This window comes from Sinohyriopsis cumingii, chromosome 15 (genome assembly GCF_028554795.1).
Source record: "Sinohyriopsis cumingii isolate HCF-2022 chromosome 15, ASM2855479v2, whole genome shotgun sequence".
NCBI lineage: Eukaryota > Metazoa > Mollusca > Bivalvia > Unionida > Unionidae > Sinohyriopsis > Sinohyriopsis cumingii.
Genome location: NC_142975.1, coordinates 75,325,702 through 75,347,638, shown reverse-complemented (window position 1 = coordinate 75,347,638; position 21,937 = coordinate 75,325,702). Strand labels below are relative to the sequence as shown.

The following is a 21,937-nucleotide window of genomic DNA, read 5'->3' as shown; positions in this document are numbered from 1 at the left end:
GACAGGTTTTCCGGGGTTGTATCTGTTGTATTAAATATCGGAACCGAAGAAATATTTATTCTGGAAGCAGCTGATAAGAAATTAACCGCAACATCCTTCTGGTGGTGTTTGGAATTTGTAGCTGAAACACCTCAATTGGTTACGGCATAAAAATATATATGGACGGTGCACAATACAGATACAATCAAGCGCGTGAATGGCAGGCGGCGCTAAAAGATCAAGTCGATCAATATACAGTAAAAGTAAAAAAATATCGACGACGATTGGTTATCGTTGATGTGATTGTTTATTCAGTATCCGCTGTTGTTGCTGGAACCGGTGTAATATTATCAGCGTTGACAACGATGGCACCAGTAGCTGTAACTATCTGTATTTCAGCAGCAACAACTATTGCAGGTGTGCTTGGTATCATCACAAAAAAAATATGTACTTGTACGAACGAAAAATTATCCGATTACAAAATAAAATTACATACAGCGACGGTAGCATACTCGAAATTATCCTCGTTGTTATCAGCGAGTCTCAGTGATGGAATTATATCTGATTTCGAATTTTCAATGATGACCAAAATATACGATGAAGGTATTAAAGATACAAGTATCAATAATGACAGAATTACTCCAGCAGATCGTGACCAACACAACTCCGCCAAAGATAACGATGATCTCGGTAAGTTCAACTAATCCTGAATTTAGTGTTAATTTTCCTATTGCAATTCCAGTAAAAGAAATAGCACTAGCACAATTACGAGTATATTACAGCTGGCCAAATATCAGATCAAAATCATTTAATGGTACACCAGCAAATAATTCGCTCGTATTTACTAACAAGAACAAACCCAATGGAACACCTGACTGGGTTGTTGTTGGAATACCAACCGGCAGTTACCAGATTGAAGAGATCGGTGAGGAATTTGCGCGTAGAATAAAATCAATAACGGGAAAGGAATCAAAAATATCAATAAACGTTCATGAGCCGACGTTGTCCTCGACGGTTGAAATAAACTCGCCTGATTATGCCGTTGATATTTATCAATCTTCAATCAGATCCGTGCTAGGATGGCCTGAAATATCACCACCGATAACACCGATACCACCAGAACCGAAAAAGTCTGATTATGTCACGGATAGACAATTTTATCATCAAATTTATCCATCATACGAGGTGTTACTAAGTATTTTAAAAAGTAAATCGATGCTTGGCGAGTTTTACTTTCGCGAAGATATTGAGACATGGTCTTTTACAAATCCGGAGGAAGGGGGATATGTGAGGTTTGATCGGAGTGATATTATTGCATATTTTCAGGAAATCAATCAAGAGTGTAAAAAACAACTAGATCAACTAAATCAATATTTTAACGAACATATTTTTGACATATCAGCGTCATCGCGTGAAAAAATCATCACGCGTGTGGAAAGATTAAATCGGTTTATATCAGACATGGAATATTTTAATAACCGAATAGTTCAGGCGATGGTTAGTCTTTTAAAATCACATAAAAATTCTGATGCAAAGGCATGGTTAGAAAAATATAAAATAAAAGAAGCCGATGTACCAAATTATAAATTTCCCGGGTATAGTGTAACCGAGTTAAGAAAATCTTTCAGTGATGTCATTGATGAGTTTTTTCCTAAAATACTCGATGCATGGAGAAAATTAATTCCGCCTTCAACTGTTCTCAGATATGATAATGATCCACACGGCGGTGGAAGGCACGTATCCCCGCGGATCGTTAATATAACACCGACGGTCGCGGTCAATCTGGTTTGTGACGTAATCGATGGCAGCTATCAAATAGATCTCGGAAGATCAAATCAGGCTCAACAAGGATACATCCTATACACGTTCACACCACAAGTTCCCCCTGGAAATTTAATCGTGCAAGAACCAACTAATCCCGTGTATTTGCGGTGTCACAATAATATGTTAACACGAATCAATTTTAAACTCACAGACCACCTTAATCGCTTGATTGACATACGTGAAGAAGAGCTTGTAATAAATCTGTATGTAAAGTCGTAAGGACTTCCGTCGTAAAGACTTCCGTCTTAAGGATTTCTGTCTAAGGACTTTTGTCGTAGATCTTCAGAATCAAATTCGATCAACTTAAAAAAATATTTTATTATTACTAGCACAAATTTGTGTTTGGTACAAATTAATCGGCCCAGGCAACTAAAAAAGCTAGTCGATGAAAGTAAAATTAAAATTTCTATCACAAAAAAAAATAATATTTATTAATTTTCCTGATTTTTACTGAAATTGTACAAATTACTTGATTTTGACTACCAACTACCCCCTCAGAAACATAAAAATGCACGAACTACTTGATTTTGACTACCAACTACCCCGTCAGAAACATAAAAATGCACGAACTACTTGATTTTGACTACCAACTACCCCGTCAAAATCAAGAAAGTTTTAACCTTGTCAAAATGTTCCTAACAAATTTTATTTATTATAAATTAATTTTATTTATTAATAATATTATTTTTACTGAGATTTTTATTTTTTTTTACTAAAATACAACGAAATTGCTCAATTTTCCTGATTTTGACTACCAACTACCCCGTCAGAAATCAAGTAATTTGTGCATTTTTCTTTGATTTTGACTACCAACTACCCCGTCAAAATCAAGTAGTTCGTGCATTTTTCTTGATTTTAGTAAAAAAAAATAAATCCTCAGTAAAAATAAAATTTATAATAAATAATATTATTAATAAATAAAATTTATTAGGAACAAATTTGACAAGGTTAGAACTTTCTTGATTTTGACTACCAATACACGTGGTCAGCGTTGACTTGGACCCCAGTTACCAAAACTTTCATTTTCATTATCACCAGTAACGAAGTTACCTTGGATCGTTTCATCAGTAACGAAGTTACCTTGGATCGTTTCATCAGTAACGGGGTTACTCTCTGACATAATTTTTCTTAATAGTCTTATGCGAGTACTAATCGTTTTCTTTGCCTCATACTCGTGGGATAATAACGACTTAATTCTTTCTACGGCGGTAGAAAGAGGAACGAACTCCTTCACATGATCATCTTCTACGGTAGCTAGCGACTGAAACATTGCCGATTGAATCCGTTTCATGAGCCTGTATTCAGATGATAGTGTGTGTGTCCCCATGGTTTTACGTTCTTGTAAAATCTCAAAGTCAGAAACTATTTTTTCAGGATTAAGTTCATCAGATATATTAATTCCATCTTTTTTTAATTTTTTAATAGCGACAATTACATCATTGATATTTTCATGGTTCATTATATAATATATAAATCTTTAAAATAAAAAAAATATCCCTAGAACACCTATCGAGTGTATTAGCGAGTTCGTCGGGATGTTTCAGGGACAGCACAGCCAAGAACTCGTAGCTTGCCACCGCAATCTACCAAGTTCATTAGGCAAATATTCCCTCTACGAGAGCCCCTAACCCGCCAAACAACGGTCTAGAGGCCCAAGAGGGAGGACAGCACAACCCTCATTAAACTCGTAGCTTGCCACCGCAATCTACCAAGTTTAGAGGATATACATATAACATATAACTAACTAAGGACAGCACAGTCCTCATTAAACTTGTAGCTTGCCACGGCAATCTACCAAGCTTAGAGGATATACATATAACATATATACAATGAATGAAGAGCCCCTATTGAGTGTATTAGCGAGCTCAGATTATGAATGAAACGGCACTAACTAAGGACAGCACAAGGACAGCACAGTCCTCATTAAACTCGTAGCTTGCCACCGCAATCTACCAAGTTTATCGGACATACATGTAACATATATACAATGAAATGGTTATATACAATGAAATGGTTATATACAATGAATGAAGAGAGCCCCTATCGAGTGTATTAGCGAGCTCAGATTATGAATGAAACGGCACTAACTAAGGACAGTACAAACATATACGCTCAGCAAAATCACACCCACAATAATTAATCCAGTGGGTGATACGAAAATATGTATCAACCACAAGTCAATATTGTGGTTTGTGAATTTGCTGAGCGGAGGGGTTCTTGCGGTTCCCCCCCACTATTATAAAAATCGCAATTATGCGCACCACCGACAAATTGTCAGCCATGGGGATTCGATCCTGGACCGCGAGCGTCACAGTCCAATACCATACTGATCGAGCTATCAAACATTGTTACGAACATATGTTTCGGAAGTTAATATATAGCTAGCTATATAGCTAAGGAACCAATATTTACAGTAAACAGCGGTTTCTGAATAATAACGGTTTCTGTATTTAACAGTTTCTGTATTTGTAGCGGTTTCTGTATTTATAACAGTTTCTGAATAATAGTTTCTGTATTTATAACAGTTTCTGAATAATAGTTTCTGTATTTGTAGCTAGTTTCCTAAGCAGACCGAAAATCAATAATAACAGTAGCATTAATGCACCAGTCAAAGAACTTTCCAGAATTGTAAGTTCAGTGAACACACAACTGCAGGTCAATTACAATGAGTAACGGTTTCTGTTTCACACACAGCTTCCTACGGATCAATAATATTATCATGTGTTGTATGATGGGGAAATATTTAAAAACCATAAATAATACTTATGAGTCTAATGAGTTAGGTTCGTCGGCACTATACGATGTAATTAGTTAAACTGACTAATTACGATCATAAAAAACCAACCATCTACGAAGAAAACTATATATTACAAAGTAATCTCCCCTTAAATCAAAAATTCAGTAGTGTATGGAGGACCTCTGTGACATAAATTAAAAAAATTAATTCAATGTGGTGATGATAGTTAATAATGTGGTGATGATAGTTAATAATGTGGTGATGATAGTTATTGATACTGAAATGTAATTTTCTGCTTATATTTTTTCGAGAGAGCAGATCTGGTTATATTATCTGCCACTCTTTGTACTGAACGCGAGTGAATATCAAAATATGTCGCAGCTGAACGCATCGAACGAAACATAATTTCTTTACCGGTTTCTATGTTTGTAGAAATTACTGCCCTCTTTCCGATTGTCTTACATCTTCCTGTATTACCGCGTGTATTATTCTCGCTGTGAGAGATAGCTTGTAAATTGGATAAATTATTGTTTTGAGTGTCCCCGTCAATATGATCAATAACAAGACCATCATTGATCACTCCGAAGAAACATTCATACGTAAATCTATGACACAAATAATGTTTCTTCCCAACTGTAAATCTAAGATAACCAACATTATTAATACAACCAACTGGTCTCTTCAACTTGCGGTGTCTGATGATACCATTAATATTTGATTCATAGTTTGTTATGACAGGATGTGGGACAAATATATTTTGCTCCATTATAATAATATTATATGTTTAAATCATTGTTTGTCTGAAATCTTGATATATAATCCTTCACGGATTTTATAGCGTTTTCACCGCTATTTTTTTTGTCATAATATCTTTTAAGCTCTCTGAACCGTTTCCCGCCACACTTTCCACATAATTCTGTCTTTCCTTGCACTCCAATACCACACCGTAGACATGGTATTGGTCCTAGACTTCCTCGTCGTATGTTTTGTGAGTGCATCCAACAAAATTCCTTTCTACAGGATTTGTTGCATCGATTTACTGAGCCGATCATCAACCATCTACATTGGGACATTGTATATATATATAATTTTCTTTATTTAAATATTTGTTTTAATTATATGAACGAGTTTGAGAGATTATCCCAAACTAGGCCTGTTAAGTATAAATTCAACCTTGACAGATTATCTTCTGACTTGCCAGTACGAGATCTGGTTGATCCGAAAAATAAAAGTTTGATCTCGAAAATTCACGACGCCAAGAAGGAATTTTACACGGATGGTGCATCTCATACATGGTCAACGTTCAAGATTATACGCAACACTGTCACGGACGCCACAATGAACGACAAGCGAGCGGCAACTATCATTAACTACATCGCTGAATACGAGGGCAATCAAAAATATTTCTTCAGAGTAAAATTTATTGTATTAACAGAAACAGGTAGTTGGATTATCCGTGACAAATATGATCCTGTCCTTGGTAATAATAAAACTATCATATTAAGTAAAAATTCCAGACCGGGTCTATTGACTGGTATTGATAAACCGTATTATGAGCGAGCATATCCTGTAACAGCGGTTATTTATGGAATCTATGAGATAAATAAAAAACCCAACGTTGATAAACTAGCGCCGATGAAATTTTCAAGGTTAAATTGTGTAGCTGAACGAGTAATAGAACACTTTACAAACGCGATGCGTGGAAATGGATTAACTGATTTAAGGCGTGAAAAAATAAACTCGTGGGCTGATTCAGTTAAGGATACTGGTGCTACAATAAAAGATGTTGCTGAGTTAGGAAAAATATTAAAATTTCCAATAACTGTGGCGACAATAACGGGAGAAGTACTGTACCAGTCGAAATATAAATCGAAAGGAGCTCCAATAAATATTATCGATCATAACGCGCACGCATGGACTAACGCAGTAACAATATTTCCACGTGATCGAACTGTTAGATTTTACCCCACAGAATTATCTGTGGCAGATATGAGTATGTTTGATTTTATCAACGAAATAAGTAAAACCGATCCTGTATCGGTATGGTTATTCAAAAGTAATGAGGAGGGTGAATTTGATCAGTTTGTCAAACCAAACGGTGAAATATATCGCACAGAATCCCTCCATGACGAGATGAAAAATCTTGCGACGTTTTTACAGTGCAAGCACGTGGAAAATACTGACAAATTACTAACTAATTGTTTTACCGTTCCATCTGTTGCGGCTCATTTCGCCAGAGAACGAAATTCATGGAAACCAACACAATTTGATTCACTCGAGGACGTACGCGCAAGTTGCGTCGAATATGGACATGGCGGATTATGGAATACCAAATACAATTACAATGATGTTATTTCGGTTGATATGGTTGCATGTTATCCAGGAAGTTTTCTGGGATATGGAGATTGTTCTACGTACTTTGAAAGATTTGGTCACCCAACAAACGAGATGACGCGAGTGGCAATTAATGGACCATTACCTGATTTTGATCTGACTGGATTCGCCTGTATTGAATCATTCGAGTTTAACGAAAATCTTCACAAGATTTGTTATGTTTGGTTTGGCAGACATTTTTGTGAAAAACGTTGGGCACCTATAGTTTTGTTGCGATATATGCTAGATTGTATGATACTGACATCGTTGGTGGTCAGTGAGGCAATTATATCATATCATGCACAGACCAAAGTTTGGTTGCCCATGTCAGATTCTGAAGTTATTAGCGAGTTTAAGGACGATATTCCTAATAAACTCAAAACCGCAAAAGATCTCGGTAGAAAAATTATAGGTAAATTTACTCAAGGTGGTGCATATGATTATAAAAGACATCACGCACGATTAATTTTAGATGATGCCGAGTACGATTTTATAATCGCTGATACAACGGCGAAAAATACATTTGTAAATCGAGAGAGTGTTTATTTATCCGACGGAACAAAATTAGGTACGATCGTTAGTTACATAAATGACGTATCCCCGCAATATACTCATCTAAGATCTTCCATGTTGGCTTATGTTTCTATAAATTTATTATCGATGATTAATAGATTTCCTGAGGCCGCAGTCAGAGTCGCAACGGACTCGTTTTATATTTCAAGTAAATATTTAGAACCTGTTATGAAATTTACAAGTAATGATGAACGATGGGGTTCGTGGAGAATAAAAAAGGAACTATTACACAATTATGTAGAATCAGCAGATGTTCCAGTGAGAGATTTTTATCGTGAGGGTAATAAAATATCAGAAATGTCGAAAGCACCATCGTTGAGTGATCCAATAACCAGATATAAGACAGTATATCTCAATGGACCTGGTGGATGCGGCAAAACAACTCGAACGATTAATGTTTTTAGAAATTCAGATATAATCGTGCTGACACCCACACATAGACTTGCACGTGAGATGAAACAGCGGCAAGTACAATCGTGTACGTATCATAGTTTCTTCCGATGGCGCGGGGATACATGGACTCCTGAACGGATGGGAGAAAAATATATACCTAAAATAATTATTTGGGACGAGATATGCACGGTGTCATTGGATACATTAAAAATGTTTCTTGATTGGTTGTTGACGAAAAATACCGCCATAATAATGTGTGGCGATCATGGTCAACCTCCGCCCTTTGTTGGACCATCTCCACATGATTGGTTAAAAAATTTCGTTGATTATTACGAAGAAATAGATGATGATCATAGAGCTCTTGATGCAAATTTGAAGGAGTTTAAAAAATTAATCAGATTACAATCAAACAAAATTCAGTGTGAAATATTACGTGGAGTGATCTCAGAGACATCAATGAGTGATTTTTTGAACTCATGGAGACCCACCGATTTGATCGTAGCAAGTAGAAAAATAATCAGAGACGCTTTACAGCAGCAGTTATTTCAGCTACATAAAGAACAATATTCAGAATTACCCGTACCGTTGTGTTATAGACCATCAGATACACGAAAACAGAATATTAATGTTGATATTCCAGGACAGACTGAGAAGCAAAATCTCGTATTAAATGATATTGTCGCCGTTGATATCAGTGTGGTCGAAGATGCATTACGCGCTGACAAATCTCCATGGGTGTTGGGATACGCTATGACGATCCACTCGTCTCAGGGATTAACTATTTCTGATACACGAGTCTGGATTGTAGACGATCGCATCGAGTGGTCAAATTTAGTTTATTTAGCGGTATCGAGGGTCAGAAATATATCTCAATTACGTAGAATTATAATTCCTGAAATCGTTGATAAATTTAACATCATCGATGATAATATAATAAGAAAAAAATTAATCGGATACAAACAATCTGATAAAAAAAATAAACGTGACTTTGATCTTGATGTTGAATTTATTATTGAGTTAAAACAGCAGCAGAACAATCATTGCATCAGTTGTAATTGTATAATGTTATGGCGATATTCGAGTAATGATTCAAGACAATTTACCGTAGATAGAAAAGATAATAGTCGCGGTCATACACGAGAAAATACCATGTTAACCTGTCTTGAGTGTAATCGACGTAGAGGCGCTAGTGCTAGTTAAGTGATCGAAATCACCGGAGTGATCGCGGTGGTAGTTGTGTATCCGCGGGAATTATTTGTAGTTGTTCACATGTAAATCCACGTTGAGGAGCAGCAGAATCTAATCTGTAGATTGCAGGTCTGGAAACGCCTACATTTCTTCCAGTGGATCTTGTCACGGTAGATATTTTGTGTGTGGTAACACTCCAAATAGGATCAGTCGCTCTCGCTTTACCACCTTCAAGTTCACCAGGCTCATATAAATATCTGACTGTGACATCACCTAATATTTTTTGTTTTCCAGCATCTTTTCGTTGTGTTGGTATATTTTTTTTTGTGACCGCGCTAATGGGTTTCATGTTGGTTGTTCGTGTGATCTCATTATTTAATGCAGCTATCACGTTTGGTAATCTTGCAACCCATTCACGAGATCTTTTATCCTGAATAAATTCCCTCGCGTATTGATATCCAAATAACCGTTCAGCAAGTGTTCGATTAAATCGCTCAACAATTGCTTGATCACGATGAATTGCAGTATGACCTCGTCGTATTTTGGTATTATGTTGTTTCATCAACGATGATACTGGACCAAGAAATTCCTTGCCAGGATCAACCTGTAGTAGCTGTGGCCATCGCAGACCACCTTGTGGTCCAAGTCCTCGTTGATAAATTCGTTCAAACGCATCGGCTACTTCAGATGATGTTTTCGCCGATAGCGGCTCTGCTTCTTTATATCTACTTGCAACATCAACTACGGTTGGCGCGTACTTGTACGTTTTTCCACGCACAGTATCATGCGGTAAAAACAGAATATCAGCTTGATGAACTTCATTAGGAACACTGACATCGAAATACGAGTACTGAATTTGTTTAGGACGTGGTAGATAAATTTGCCATATTGCTTGTTTAGATAACCACGTTTTAGCAGTAGAATGTTTAACCGATGCTGCATCAGCGAGTTTACCAATTGCTGCTTTGCCTCTCCAGTATCCTCTCGGTGAATAATAAATTGATTCCATTATTAATTACCAGCCCCAATCGCTAATTTACCTTTCATCGAGGATCTTACTAACCAATTAGCTAATGATTCTCTAATATTTTTATTTTTTATAGAATTTAATGAATGAATTAATTTTACATCTGCAATATGCCTATCTTGTAGATTTTTACTTTTATAAGCTACATCATGAGCATGACAAGCTCGATCAGTAGCGTTTATTGGTTCCTCGCCTGGTTTTGGTTGATCTTGATTATCGAGCCTGATATCAAGTCTGGTACCAGGACCGCAATAATTATATCCTGGTAGATGTTTTTCCCCGCTGTATTTAGCCCATGGAGCACCTGGAAACTTTGACATCAAATTAGCAATATCACCACCCCGCTTATTAGGTAAAAACGAAAATTTCTTTCTACCGCATACAGAACATTTTCCACCGTATGCTATTTTTTTATTTTTTGTTATAACCGTGGCTAAATCAACAGTTGGAGTTTTAACTTTACAGCGTAAACAATATAAATTCATGTTATAATATATATGGATATAATTGATTTCTCAGCAACTCGGCAACGAGAGCCAGTTAAGCATCATCCTGCGCTACCGAACTCCATCAGAATGATTATCATAGGACCATCTGGATCGGGTAAGACGCAATTATTACTTAATCTGATAATGAGATGGTTGAAATGGGATAAGTTGTATTTAGTAGCACCATCCGTTGATGATCAACGATGTTATGATGTACTTAAAGATTTCAATGAAAACGCGCGATTACTGGACGAAGATAATGATGTTATAGAGTTTGTAACCGATATTGATGAAGCACCATCCGTAGATTCCATAGACGGATTTATTAATAATTTAGTTGTATACGACGATGTGATGCTAGATAAACAATCAAATCCAGCCAGGATATTTTCTCGCGGCAGACACAAAAATACAGACGTGATCTATGTTACTCAACGATATACACAAATACCAAAAGTGATCAGAGACAACTGCAACATTTTAGTTGTGTTTAATGGCGTAGACACACACACGTTGCGAAATATTCATCAAACCTGGTGTGGTGGTGACATGGATATAATTAAATTCAAAAATTTCTTCTCACGAGCGCAAGCTACCCCACATGGATTTATAACAATAAATTTACATGATCCAAGAACAAGATATCGTGTGGGTATTGATAAAATATTTGGGTAACAGGGGTGATGATAAAATTAAATTTAATTAAATAGATATCATTAATATAATGAACAACTGTGCGTGGCTGCGTCAAGGAACAACAGATAAATGCAACAAAAGGTGCCGTGGAGAATATTGCAAGAAACATAATTATCTTATAAAGAAAAACCCTCATGCTGGTCCACGAAGATGTGTTGGATGTAACAACGGCGTTAGAGGATTATATCAGATTTGCAAAAATTGCGGTGGAGATCAATATCGAAGTTTGATGAACTATTACAGAAAAAGAAAAAACATAAATCCCAAAATAGAAAAACCACCATCAGAACTTGAATATTACTTGAAACATAGAACAAATTCCGAAGATTCAGATGAAGATGAAACAGATGAAGATTCCCATGATTCAGATGATGATTCCCAATATTGATAGCAGCAGAGAGGGGCGTCTACGGTTCTGTTTGGGACAAACAATAATCGTAGACGTGGTAATTGACCTCTATGAGTGGTCACTATTTTTTTTTGGTAAAACACAAGGGTGACCATTCCCCTAAGTGGTCTGTTCACCCTCTCTGCTGCTCAATACACAACACATGATGACACCTTATATCATATATCACACTGTCTATTTGTGGGCATAAGCATAATGAGTTGATGGATATGTCATTGTAACCAGAGAGGGGCAATGTTTAACACTTTTTTTATTAAATAGAGTGCAAAAGATGTACTATAAAGGTGAGTTTGTACTATGTGTAGATGAAAAGGGATAAATTATTGACCTGAATACTGTTGAATTGGTATTATAATTTGATATGCAGGATGGAGTTTTGTTGCATTATGATTGAATGATACATAATGTGGTATATAACGTTAACTCAGTAATGCAAAAGAGAGTGATTAAATCAGTTCTGTTTCCAATCTCCCACCCTCACTATCTTTCCATGTAATTTCCATTTTTCCCGCTTTTGCATTTTTCTTTTTGTAATTTATCTATCTATTGCAAAAATCCTAAGATAAAAGCAAAATTCCTTTTCTTTTTATCCAGTTAGTTTTTAAAAAAAAATATAATTATGCAAATTCATGGTAATATTATGTCATTGTCATGACCATGCATTTTCTGACTCATTATAATTGTTGGTTTGTCTCTATAATTTTAATTATGTTAAAGTTTTCTTCTTAAAAGTAGGTACTTTGTGTTGCTGAGAGAGAGAGAGAGAGAGGCAGAGAAAGAGAGAGAGAAAAAGGGAGATTGGTTTACTCATACAGGAGCAGAAAGTAATTGATGTAAATTTATACATGGTGCATCTTTTACATCATTGAGAACTTGAATTTCAGCACACATTTTGCATGCAAAATTGTCAGAGGAAGTTTGTACTGCTGAAATTTCACCTGTTTGTGTAAAATATTTTCTTTTTAAGATATAATTTTAAAATGAAAACTGCTTTACCATGGATTATTTTACAGACTAAAATAGATTTTCAATTGCATGCTAGTGTGTAAATGGAATGCAGAAAGAAGACAAAAGAAATATATCTTGATTGTTTTATAGAATAGAAGAGTAACTGACACTGACATTGCATTCTTGTCCCTTTTATTGCAGGCTTCAGTTTTCCAAATTAAAATTTTATAAGGAAAGATTTTGTACATGATGATGGAGCTGCCATTACAACACCATATGGCACCATCTAGAGCCACTTACTCAGTGCAGCCTCAATTTTTACTGCAATAATTATGGTCATATCTGAAGCTTTGAACTACACTGAAACCTCTAAACAAAAATAGTTCATTTCAGATTGTTTTCCACATTGAAAACCTTGCAGGATCTTAAATCTCAGATTTAACAGAAACACAGTTTCCTGATACAATCTGGGAAAAGTATTTTGTACTGTTGGCTGCCTAGTTACATTGGTATTAAGGGTTGTGAAGGGACACATGAAGCAGCCAGAGCTACCCTGCAATTGCCTGTTTATGAATGAAAGTGTCCATATACTGATTTAAATATTATGTAAATAGGCATGTTTATAACACTTGGCAAAATATGCAGAATTGAAGCTCCACACACAAACTTAAGAACTTCAAACCCACTATTGGTAAGTTGCAACCTTTTATCTACAAATCGGAGAGATGAGCTGTTATTTTGCCGATCATGTATCGGATACCCATACCCTGACTCATGCATATATTCAGATGGGTGAACCCCAGCTTAAGTCTTAATCTGAGCTTCCTCTGACCCTTCCCATCCCATTTTTATTCAACCATCCACCCAGCCAGCCAGATAGCCAGCCAGTCAGTGGTACTTGAGTAATATTAAATACAAGACCTGCAGTTAATTATATAAATATATGTTTGGCATATATGTAGTTAGATTCATAATTTGCTAAAATCCATAAAATGGTGATCACAAGTGCAGTTTGAAAGAAAAAAAAACTTTAGTAAATACAACAATCATGAGTATTTAATTAAACAAATCAGAAATATTTATTATTTAAAAAATTACATAATTATGATATCTGCATAAAAAAATTGAATTAACAACTGATAATGACTGTACTGTATGTTTCCAAATAAGATAAATTATTTTCACATTGTTTGCAGTTGGAGGCATTTTTTGTTGTGGGTACAGTCTGCCTATTACATGTACTTCCATAAATATAATATTTATTGAGTAAAATTTAAATGTTTGAATCATCATATGGATTTGTTGTGAAATGCCATGAGTCTTTTTCACAGTGTTAATGCTGCAGAATTTAAAATTATAATTAAGTTATGTCAGTATGTAAAGGGAGATAACCCCATATAATATTTATTGAGTCAAATTTAAACTTCTGAATCATCATATGGATTTGATGTGAAATGCTGTGATACTCTCTCCACAATTTTGGATGTTCCTGCTGAAGAATATAAAATTATAATGAAGTTATGCCATAATGTAAAGGGAGATAACTCTGCAACCCAAGGTGACATTTTTTAATTCTACTGGTCCAAGACCAGGTGAAATTATTGGATGGTCTCTTGTCAGCCATTTGGCACAAGTTTGTTATTACTATTCCTCCTAAGCTAAATGGAGGATTGCCATGGAACTTTACATGCATATTTATCCCATAGTTTGTTTTGTCTGAAATAAAAATGGCACTGTGCAGGCTTTCAGTATGGCTAACATCTTGTTATTGCTACTTTTCGTGAATGGATGGTCATATCAACGTTAGGTTTTCACTAAGAGACGACTTGCAGTGTCTACTTGGTCCTGAGTGAAAATGGTGCTAATCTTGTGTCCAATAAGGGCAGTCACAGTAGCCACCTGGAAAATCTTTCTATTGCTACTCCTTCAGTTTTGGATGATCATATCAATACTAAAAGACTTATTACAGTATTTGGTTGATGGTAAATGAAAATGGTGCTGATCTGATGTCCAATGTGGTTGCCACAGCAGCCATCATGAAAATCCAAATATTGCTACATGGGGTTTCACCAGAAGACTTCTTACGGTGCCTAGCTGGTGTAACAAGATAACCAGATGGGATTTCAATATTCACAACAGAACACTTTTGACGATGATATAAATACAATGTTTAATAATGAATGACTTGAATGGGCAATTAATTATGAATATGTGCTTGTATATATAATCCAGATATTGGATTGATTAACATAAGAATGCACAGAGTAAATAATGAAAAATACAAATAAATTACTTTACAGAATACAAAGCCAAAGGGGTGAATGGTTTGCAGTGATTTCACAATGAAGAGATGGATATGGTTTACTCAGCTAGTAAACAGTGTCGAGTTTTACTCATGTAGTAAAATGAATTCACTCAGATAATGAAATTATGCAAACAAAAAGGGACAGATATACAAATCATCTTTACAGTCCTGAAAGATACAATGGGTTTTACGAACCCCAAAATTAGCCGACGTCTAAAAGATTATATTTAAGGAGATATACTCCGTCATCAGCACACTTTATTTCAGCTCCACGGCTGCTACAGTTTGGCTTCACAGCTGCTACAGTTAATTCCTGTGGTTGGCTTTACAGCTTGCACAATGTCGACCCTGATCACTCCGATAACTTTGAACGCTCAGGTCACTCTGATCACTCTGGACATGCCAAAAAAACGTGGTAGTACAATAGTTATAACTTATATACAAGAAACTAATAAACTTACATACCTCTACAGCTGAAGATGTGCAAGTCCTTAAAGTAGACTGCTGACTGACTAGACTATCCTTAATGCAAAGAGTTTTACCTATGGTGAGGTATTTATACACATATAGTCTGTGCACTGAAGACATTCGGTTCTTCCCATTGAGAGCACTTCGCACGTGCGGCATATGATGAACCGAACTCACTATTTTTAAATACAACACAATATACATAAATCACCCTCAGGTATCGTTGTACACAAAAAACAAAATGCGAGAACATGTATTTAATAAATAAAAGAATTTATACAATTCTATGACAGGTGGTCCTAAATGATAATGGTGCCACTTGCACATCCAGTATGGCCACCACAGCAGCCATCTTGAAAATCATGTTATTGCTACTCCTTCTGAATGGATGGTCGTACAGTAACAACACGGTTTTACTGAAGGTCTTCTTATGATGTCTACATAGTCCTAAAGAAAATAGTGCCACTCAGACGTACAGTATGATAACCACAGAGGCCATCTTGAAAATCTGTTATCACTACTTCTCCTGAATGGTTATGTCAGTATTAAGTTTCACTCAATGTGATTAATATCAGATCAGGGTTTGTTTTGTTCTGCTGTTTACCTGGTCCAAAGTGCATAGACCCAGATCTGCCAGCTCATACTGTGATTGGGTCTGTGCAGTTTGCAGTTTGACTTACAAGTGAGTATATATATATATGTTTTTTGGAATCTCTGCTTTGTGGGATGAGGATCTTATCCTGTTCAGGACTTCCTAGCCTCATTTTCAAAGCTATTTTCGAAAAACTACAGTGAAAATTATGTGAGACATATACATGTACCAGGTACATGTAATTAGGTAAGAATTTTTATCACACTTTCTACTTTTCATGGATTAAAATAACAAAGTTTCATCCCCTACCCCCAATATCTAATTTCAGGTTACCAGTAGTAACTTTTGAAGGATGTGTTTTAGAGATTCTGAACTTTGCCCATCAATTTAAGATCAATAACTTTTTGAAGGGACTTTTACAGATTATTTTCAGCTATTGGCATGCCAGGCAAGAGAACGATTTACATGGGTACTGATTGAGCCAGTCTTGAGTGATGTTCAGTATTTGAGTAATTGATGTTTTTGTGTTTTTCAGATGGTTCCATGGTAATATAAGTGGCCAGGAGGCAGAGCGGTTACTGAAGGAGCGAGGAGTTGACGGGAGTTTTCTTGCCAGACCAAGTCATAGTGTGAAAGGAGATTTTACACTTTCTGTCAGGTAAAACCACAGCAATAAGTAAGAACTCAAAAAATAATAGACATATCTTTTAAAATTCTCTCCTCCCCCACCCCCCTTAATCCTGTCTACAAATGTCACCTATTTGGTATATCTGTCTGGTGTAGTATTTGCATTTAGGATACTGTCGAAGAGCAGTTGTATGAATCCATATATATAGTATGTTTTGGTATTGGTGTTGTCTGGCACAAAAAGACAGGGAGGTCAATAGTATGTAGGAAATTGAAGTAATGTACCTTGACCAAGGACGCACCATGGCAACTGACCCAAGCTCTGATCTGATGATATGAACCAGTACCCTTGAATCTGTGTATAGAATACTGGTCTGTTATGTTTAAACTACTTTCACCAAATTTTAAATTTGTTGCCCCAGACGGTGAAAAGAAGCAAATTCATGTCAACTGAAGGGTCAAAATCATGGTGACTGTGATCCACATGACCCCACCCACACACACACTCACACAATGGATGCAGGCATAGTTATGTTAAGGATACCACATTTTGTCTAACTTGTTTTTAAACAATGTATTCATTTATATTTTTAGCATAAATTTTCTTCTTTTTATGCAATATGATAATTTTGTTGGCACTTGAATTCTTTGATAGGAGCCTTGCTGACATGTCAATCAGCTGTGCTTAGCAGGAGGGCTGTAAACTGAAACCAAGTGCAAATAGTTGCACAATGTTACATAGTTAATGTGTGACAACCTTATTTGGTAGCTTCTTATCTCTGTTACCTGCAAACTGAGGTTAATTACCAGTCCTTTCAGTGTTACATAATGTGAAACAACCTTACATGTCAGTTTCATATCTCTGTTACCTGTTTAAAGTCTGCAAACTGAGGCTAATTACCAGTCGTTTCAGTGTTACATAATGTGAAACAACCTTACATGTCAGTTTCATATCTCTGTTACCAGTAGGAGGGCTTTAAACTGAGGCTAAGTAGTTGTTATACTGCATATTTCATTAAAGTAGTAAAGAATTGTATAGTAATTGGTTGTTAACAGCAACTAAAAAAAAATGATTGGTTCTGTTGTTCTTACTTTGAAGATTTATCTTTTACTTTGTTTTTATAGTTTTTATCAATTTTCACCAATTAAATTACTTTTGTATGTTAAAAACATTTTTTTAATACTGATTTACACCTGTTTAGTAGGAGGGCTTTAAACTGAAGCCAAGTAGGAGTTGTTACACTGTTGCATACTATGAGACAGCCTTATTTCACAGATCTTAGACCACTCCGGTGGCCTGGTGGTTAGAGTGCCCGCCTCAGGTGTGGGAGGTCACGGGTTTCAAACCATGGCAGTCATGCCAAAGACTAAAAAAATGGTACTTACAGTTGCCTCGCTAGGTGCTCAGCATTAAGAGGTTGGTGTTAAGACTGGTCGGTCTAGTGTCAGGATAATTTGACTGGATGGGACATGATGCTACATGTCTGCGGCAGGATGCCCCAGTGCTAGACATTACTATAAACTACCACACTGCAGACATTGTAGTGATATGACTGAAAATTGTTAAAGCTACGTTACAAATCCAAATCACACACACACACACATTTCACAGCTTTATATCTCATTACCTGTAACCAATGTGGAGGGCTTTAAACTAGATGCCAAGTAGGATTTACTCCTATTTTCTCTGGGTATATATTTCTTGAATATTGACACCCTATGATATTTTTACCTTCTGCAGAAGTGAGATCATAGCTGTTTTGTCATGTAAAAACAGAACAGACACTGGTTTTAAAGGCAGTTGTTAGTGAAATATGTATCTTATTATAAAAAAATGTTCCATTTTTAAAGAGAATTTAAAAAAATTTAAACCCGATTTCTTCCAGGTTTTAATGTTTTAAATTGCCAGGTGTTTTTTAGAAATAAAAACTGAAAAACATGAATTTTACTTAAAGTTACAATACTGTACAATTTAAGAACTTCTGATGTGTTAGAAGAGATTCATATGTACGTGAACTGGGCTTAAAGCAAACTTCAGAAAAGTCCATTGATTCACAAATGGACCATTGTTGCTTGATTATATGTAATAACCATCAGATCACAAAATTGGTCCTCTTGGAAAAAATGAATTTACAGCTGCATCATAACCATTTACAACTTATAATTTACAAATTTATTTTCCATAATTTATTTGAAACAAACATAGGTGTTTCATTAGTCCAAGTTTCCTCTGACCCTTGTCACCCCATTTTTGGTCATTTATGTTGGTGTGTAGGGTCAGAGTCTAATCCCTATCAAAAAGTTGGAATTCGCCGACACCATTTGGTGTTGGCATGGGTAGCCACTTACTAGCCGGCCCAGCAAACTTGAACGACCTTTCATTGAGATATATCTGCATGAAATCGATAGGAATGTGATTTATTTTCTCAGAAATTGAGATCATAGCATTTGTTCCGTCTTTAATCTGCGCCAGACAGGACGAAAGTACATCGTTGCTGAAATTTTGACCTGGATCTGGCCATTTGCATTCCTAGTCACATGACTACACAACTCTCGCAACCTACATGTCAATGACATCAGAGGTCATACAGTCACATGATATCAGTAATTGTGCTGCTAAGTTCTGGGGACACTTGAAAGATCCAAGTTTAAGGGGTGGAGGGATTTTCTGGGGACACTTGAAAGATCCAGGTTTAAGGGGTGGAGGGATTTGCTTGTTATCATCAAACTTGTTATTTGATGCCTTTTGTTTTGCATTTACTGTACAAAGTTCTACTGGGCATAATTTCAATCTGTATATTTTTTTTTCTTTCATGTTTTTTTCTTTATGCTGCCTTTGGTAAAAAGGTATTGGCTGTTTGAGATCCATCTGTAAATTTGGAATGGAATTGTCCACTAACAGACTTTTTGAAACAAGGAACTAGTTCACTTGCAATTTCAAAGCAATTAACACCTGTTGCAATGTACATCTTCATTATCATACAAGGTGAATATTTATCAAAGGCTGTTCACATCAGAACTTAATGAACTGACATGTAAAACAATTTGCAAACATGGATTCACATCTAGACTGATTAAAAGATCTTGTTATGCTTTAGATTTCATTTCTACTGCATTAGAAGTTACTTTTAATGTCGAAGTCACTAAAACCGTTTCAGCTGTCAGATTTGCTATGGGTGGGATATCCAAGACCCCCCACTCCAAAGAAATATGAGTGTTCCATATAGCACAGGTTTTAACATTAGAGTAGGCAGGTAAGTTTAATTAATTTTTTTAAACATATATATGATTATTTTTGTATTTTTTATTTTTGTATTTACCAGAGGGGAAAAAAGTGCTTGGGTAAGTAATGAAAAACAACGATGGTCAACCAACCTGAAAAGACAATATTTTTCCCCAATCGGTCTTTTTTTATACACATGAAATGTGGTTCAATGACTACCCTTGACATAGAAAAGTGGTCACTATTTGTTTTATATAAAACATTATCAGTATAATGTCAGTTACATTTATAAATTTAAAAAAGAAAGAAAACACGAAAAGGAACATCATCACAACTTGTACATTTAAGTCAAATGGCTTTCATATCAGCATTGAGAACCTTTAGCACATGACAGGAAGATGTCATCTGTACCTGAGTGATGTTTACGACAAATTTTCATCATAAGATTGATAGTACTTTCTATACAGAATTTACAAATTGTATGTACTTGATTAGTTAAATTTATGCAAGGGAAATTTGACACGTCGAGGTTTGTCCTCCTTGATGAATAGAATGTATTATCACACGAGTCATTAGGGTCTATTCTCTTGTATTGATGGTTACACCTCTAGTGTCCTTTGTTGCTGGGAAAATCTTATTATGATGAAGGTAAGGCTCCATACATATCAAGGTATATAATCAGTAAAGTTGAACCAGATGTTGACATTATATGAATGTTTTGATGGAGACCCAGCCTTTGTTTTGACACTTGATACTCTAAATTTAGTAAAATTGTTCTGTGCCTTTTAAGTCTCATGTACTATGATTGCTTATGGGACCCATCATTTTGTGTCCTGGCCAAGATATACAAGATGATGGCATATTTGTAATAACAAAATGTATGATCATCTCGCACAAATTTTGATCGTGAGAAATCTCCATGGTCAGGTGTTATGTATTAGTCTGGTTATCTTCTAATAACAAATTTAGCTTCCAGTTGGTAAAATATCCATCTCTAACACAATACATTTTGCAACCAACACATTCAAACAAGCTTCAGACATGTTACAGAAATATTTATAGTGTGTTGGGAATTTTAAACAACATAAAATTGTTGCATCAGGAACCATATGTGAAGCCAGTCCTGATTAGACAGAACTTTTGATAACATGTTAGTTTCAGATGTATTAGATATTGTAACTTTGGTGTCAGAATTCTCTCAAATGTGGTATCTATACATTTAATATATAAAAAATTTCACATGCATTACGAACTAGCCCCAACACTCTATAGTTTTAGTACATTAGAAGTACATGAGCATGTCAATAACTTTTCTGCATACATCCAATCAAGAAAGGGGTTATATAGATTTTTACATGCATACAATCAAGACAGGGGTTATATAGATACATAAAAAACATACTGGGTTAACTCATTAAACCCAGGAGATTTTTGTCATTTTCGCCTGAATTGTTAGTAGAAAACACATTTTGAGGGCTACCTTTGAATATATCCCAAAAAATCTGCTTCCAAGACATTTTCGTTTAGTTTAATGCCTAGTTGTGTTAGAAATATTATTTTTCATTGGCTCTTTTGCTTATTCATGTGCACAAGGGTAAAACATGGAATTCTGTTTTTTTTTTTTGCTTATTGGACCCATCATTTTGTTTCCTGGCCACTTCTTTCTCCAAACCGCCAACCTATCCTACGTTTTGCAAAGGTTCACCTGTCTGTGTGTAGTTCAGTCCAGTCTCTCTTAGATCTGAGGCCAAATATCTAAAATCTGGACACAAAACCAAATTCTGACAACAGGCGAATTTTTCTGTGTCAAAAAATTGGGTCTCAAAAAATGCTTTCTTAAATATGTATTATGTAACGTGAATAGATAGTCCAGATTATTGTATCATTGTAGAGCTATATCTGTCTACTTTTTGGTAACACCGCACACGTAAATGACCTTGATGCTACAGATCTCAGAAGTAGGTTGCAGCCTCCTGATGCATAAGCATGGCACCAGAGGTTAATATGGTAACCCACTTGCCCAGTACAGACTAAAATGAGTCTCACACTTGAGCTTTATGATCTCCAGTCCCTAAAAGCAGGAAACT

The 21,937-nt window shown here is 35.7% G+C and overlaps 1 protein-coding gene across 4 annotated transcripts in view; it reads left to right on the top strand.

Moving 5' to 3' along the window:
- LOC149782091 (tyrosine-protein phosphatase non-receptor type 11-like) overlaps positions 1-21,937 on the top strand; it is a 134,350-nt gene that overhangs the window by 58,740 nt on the left and 53,673 nt on the right. For all 4 annotated transcript variants that reach the window (XM_089933526.1, XM_089933525.1, XM_089933524.1 and 1 more), the window contains exon 2: positions 16,536-16,658. In XM_089933526.1, coding sequence (XP_089789652.1) covers positions 16,536-16,658 — 123 coding nt within the window. The remainder of the gene's footprint in view (positions 1-16,535; positions 16,659-21,937) is intronic.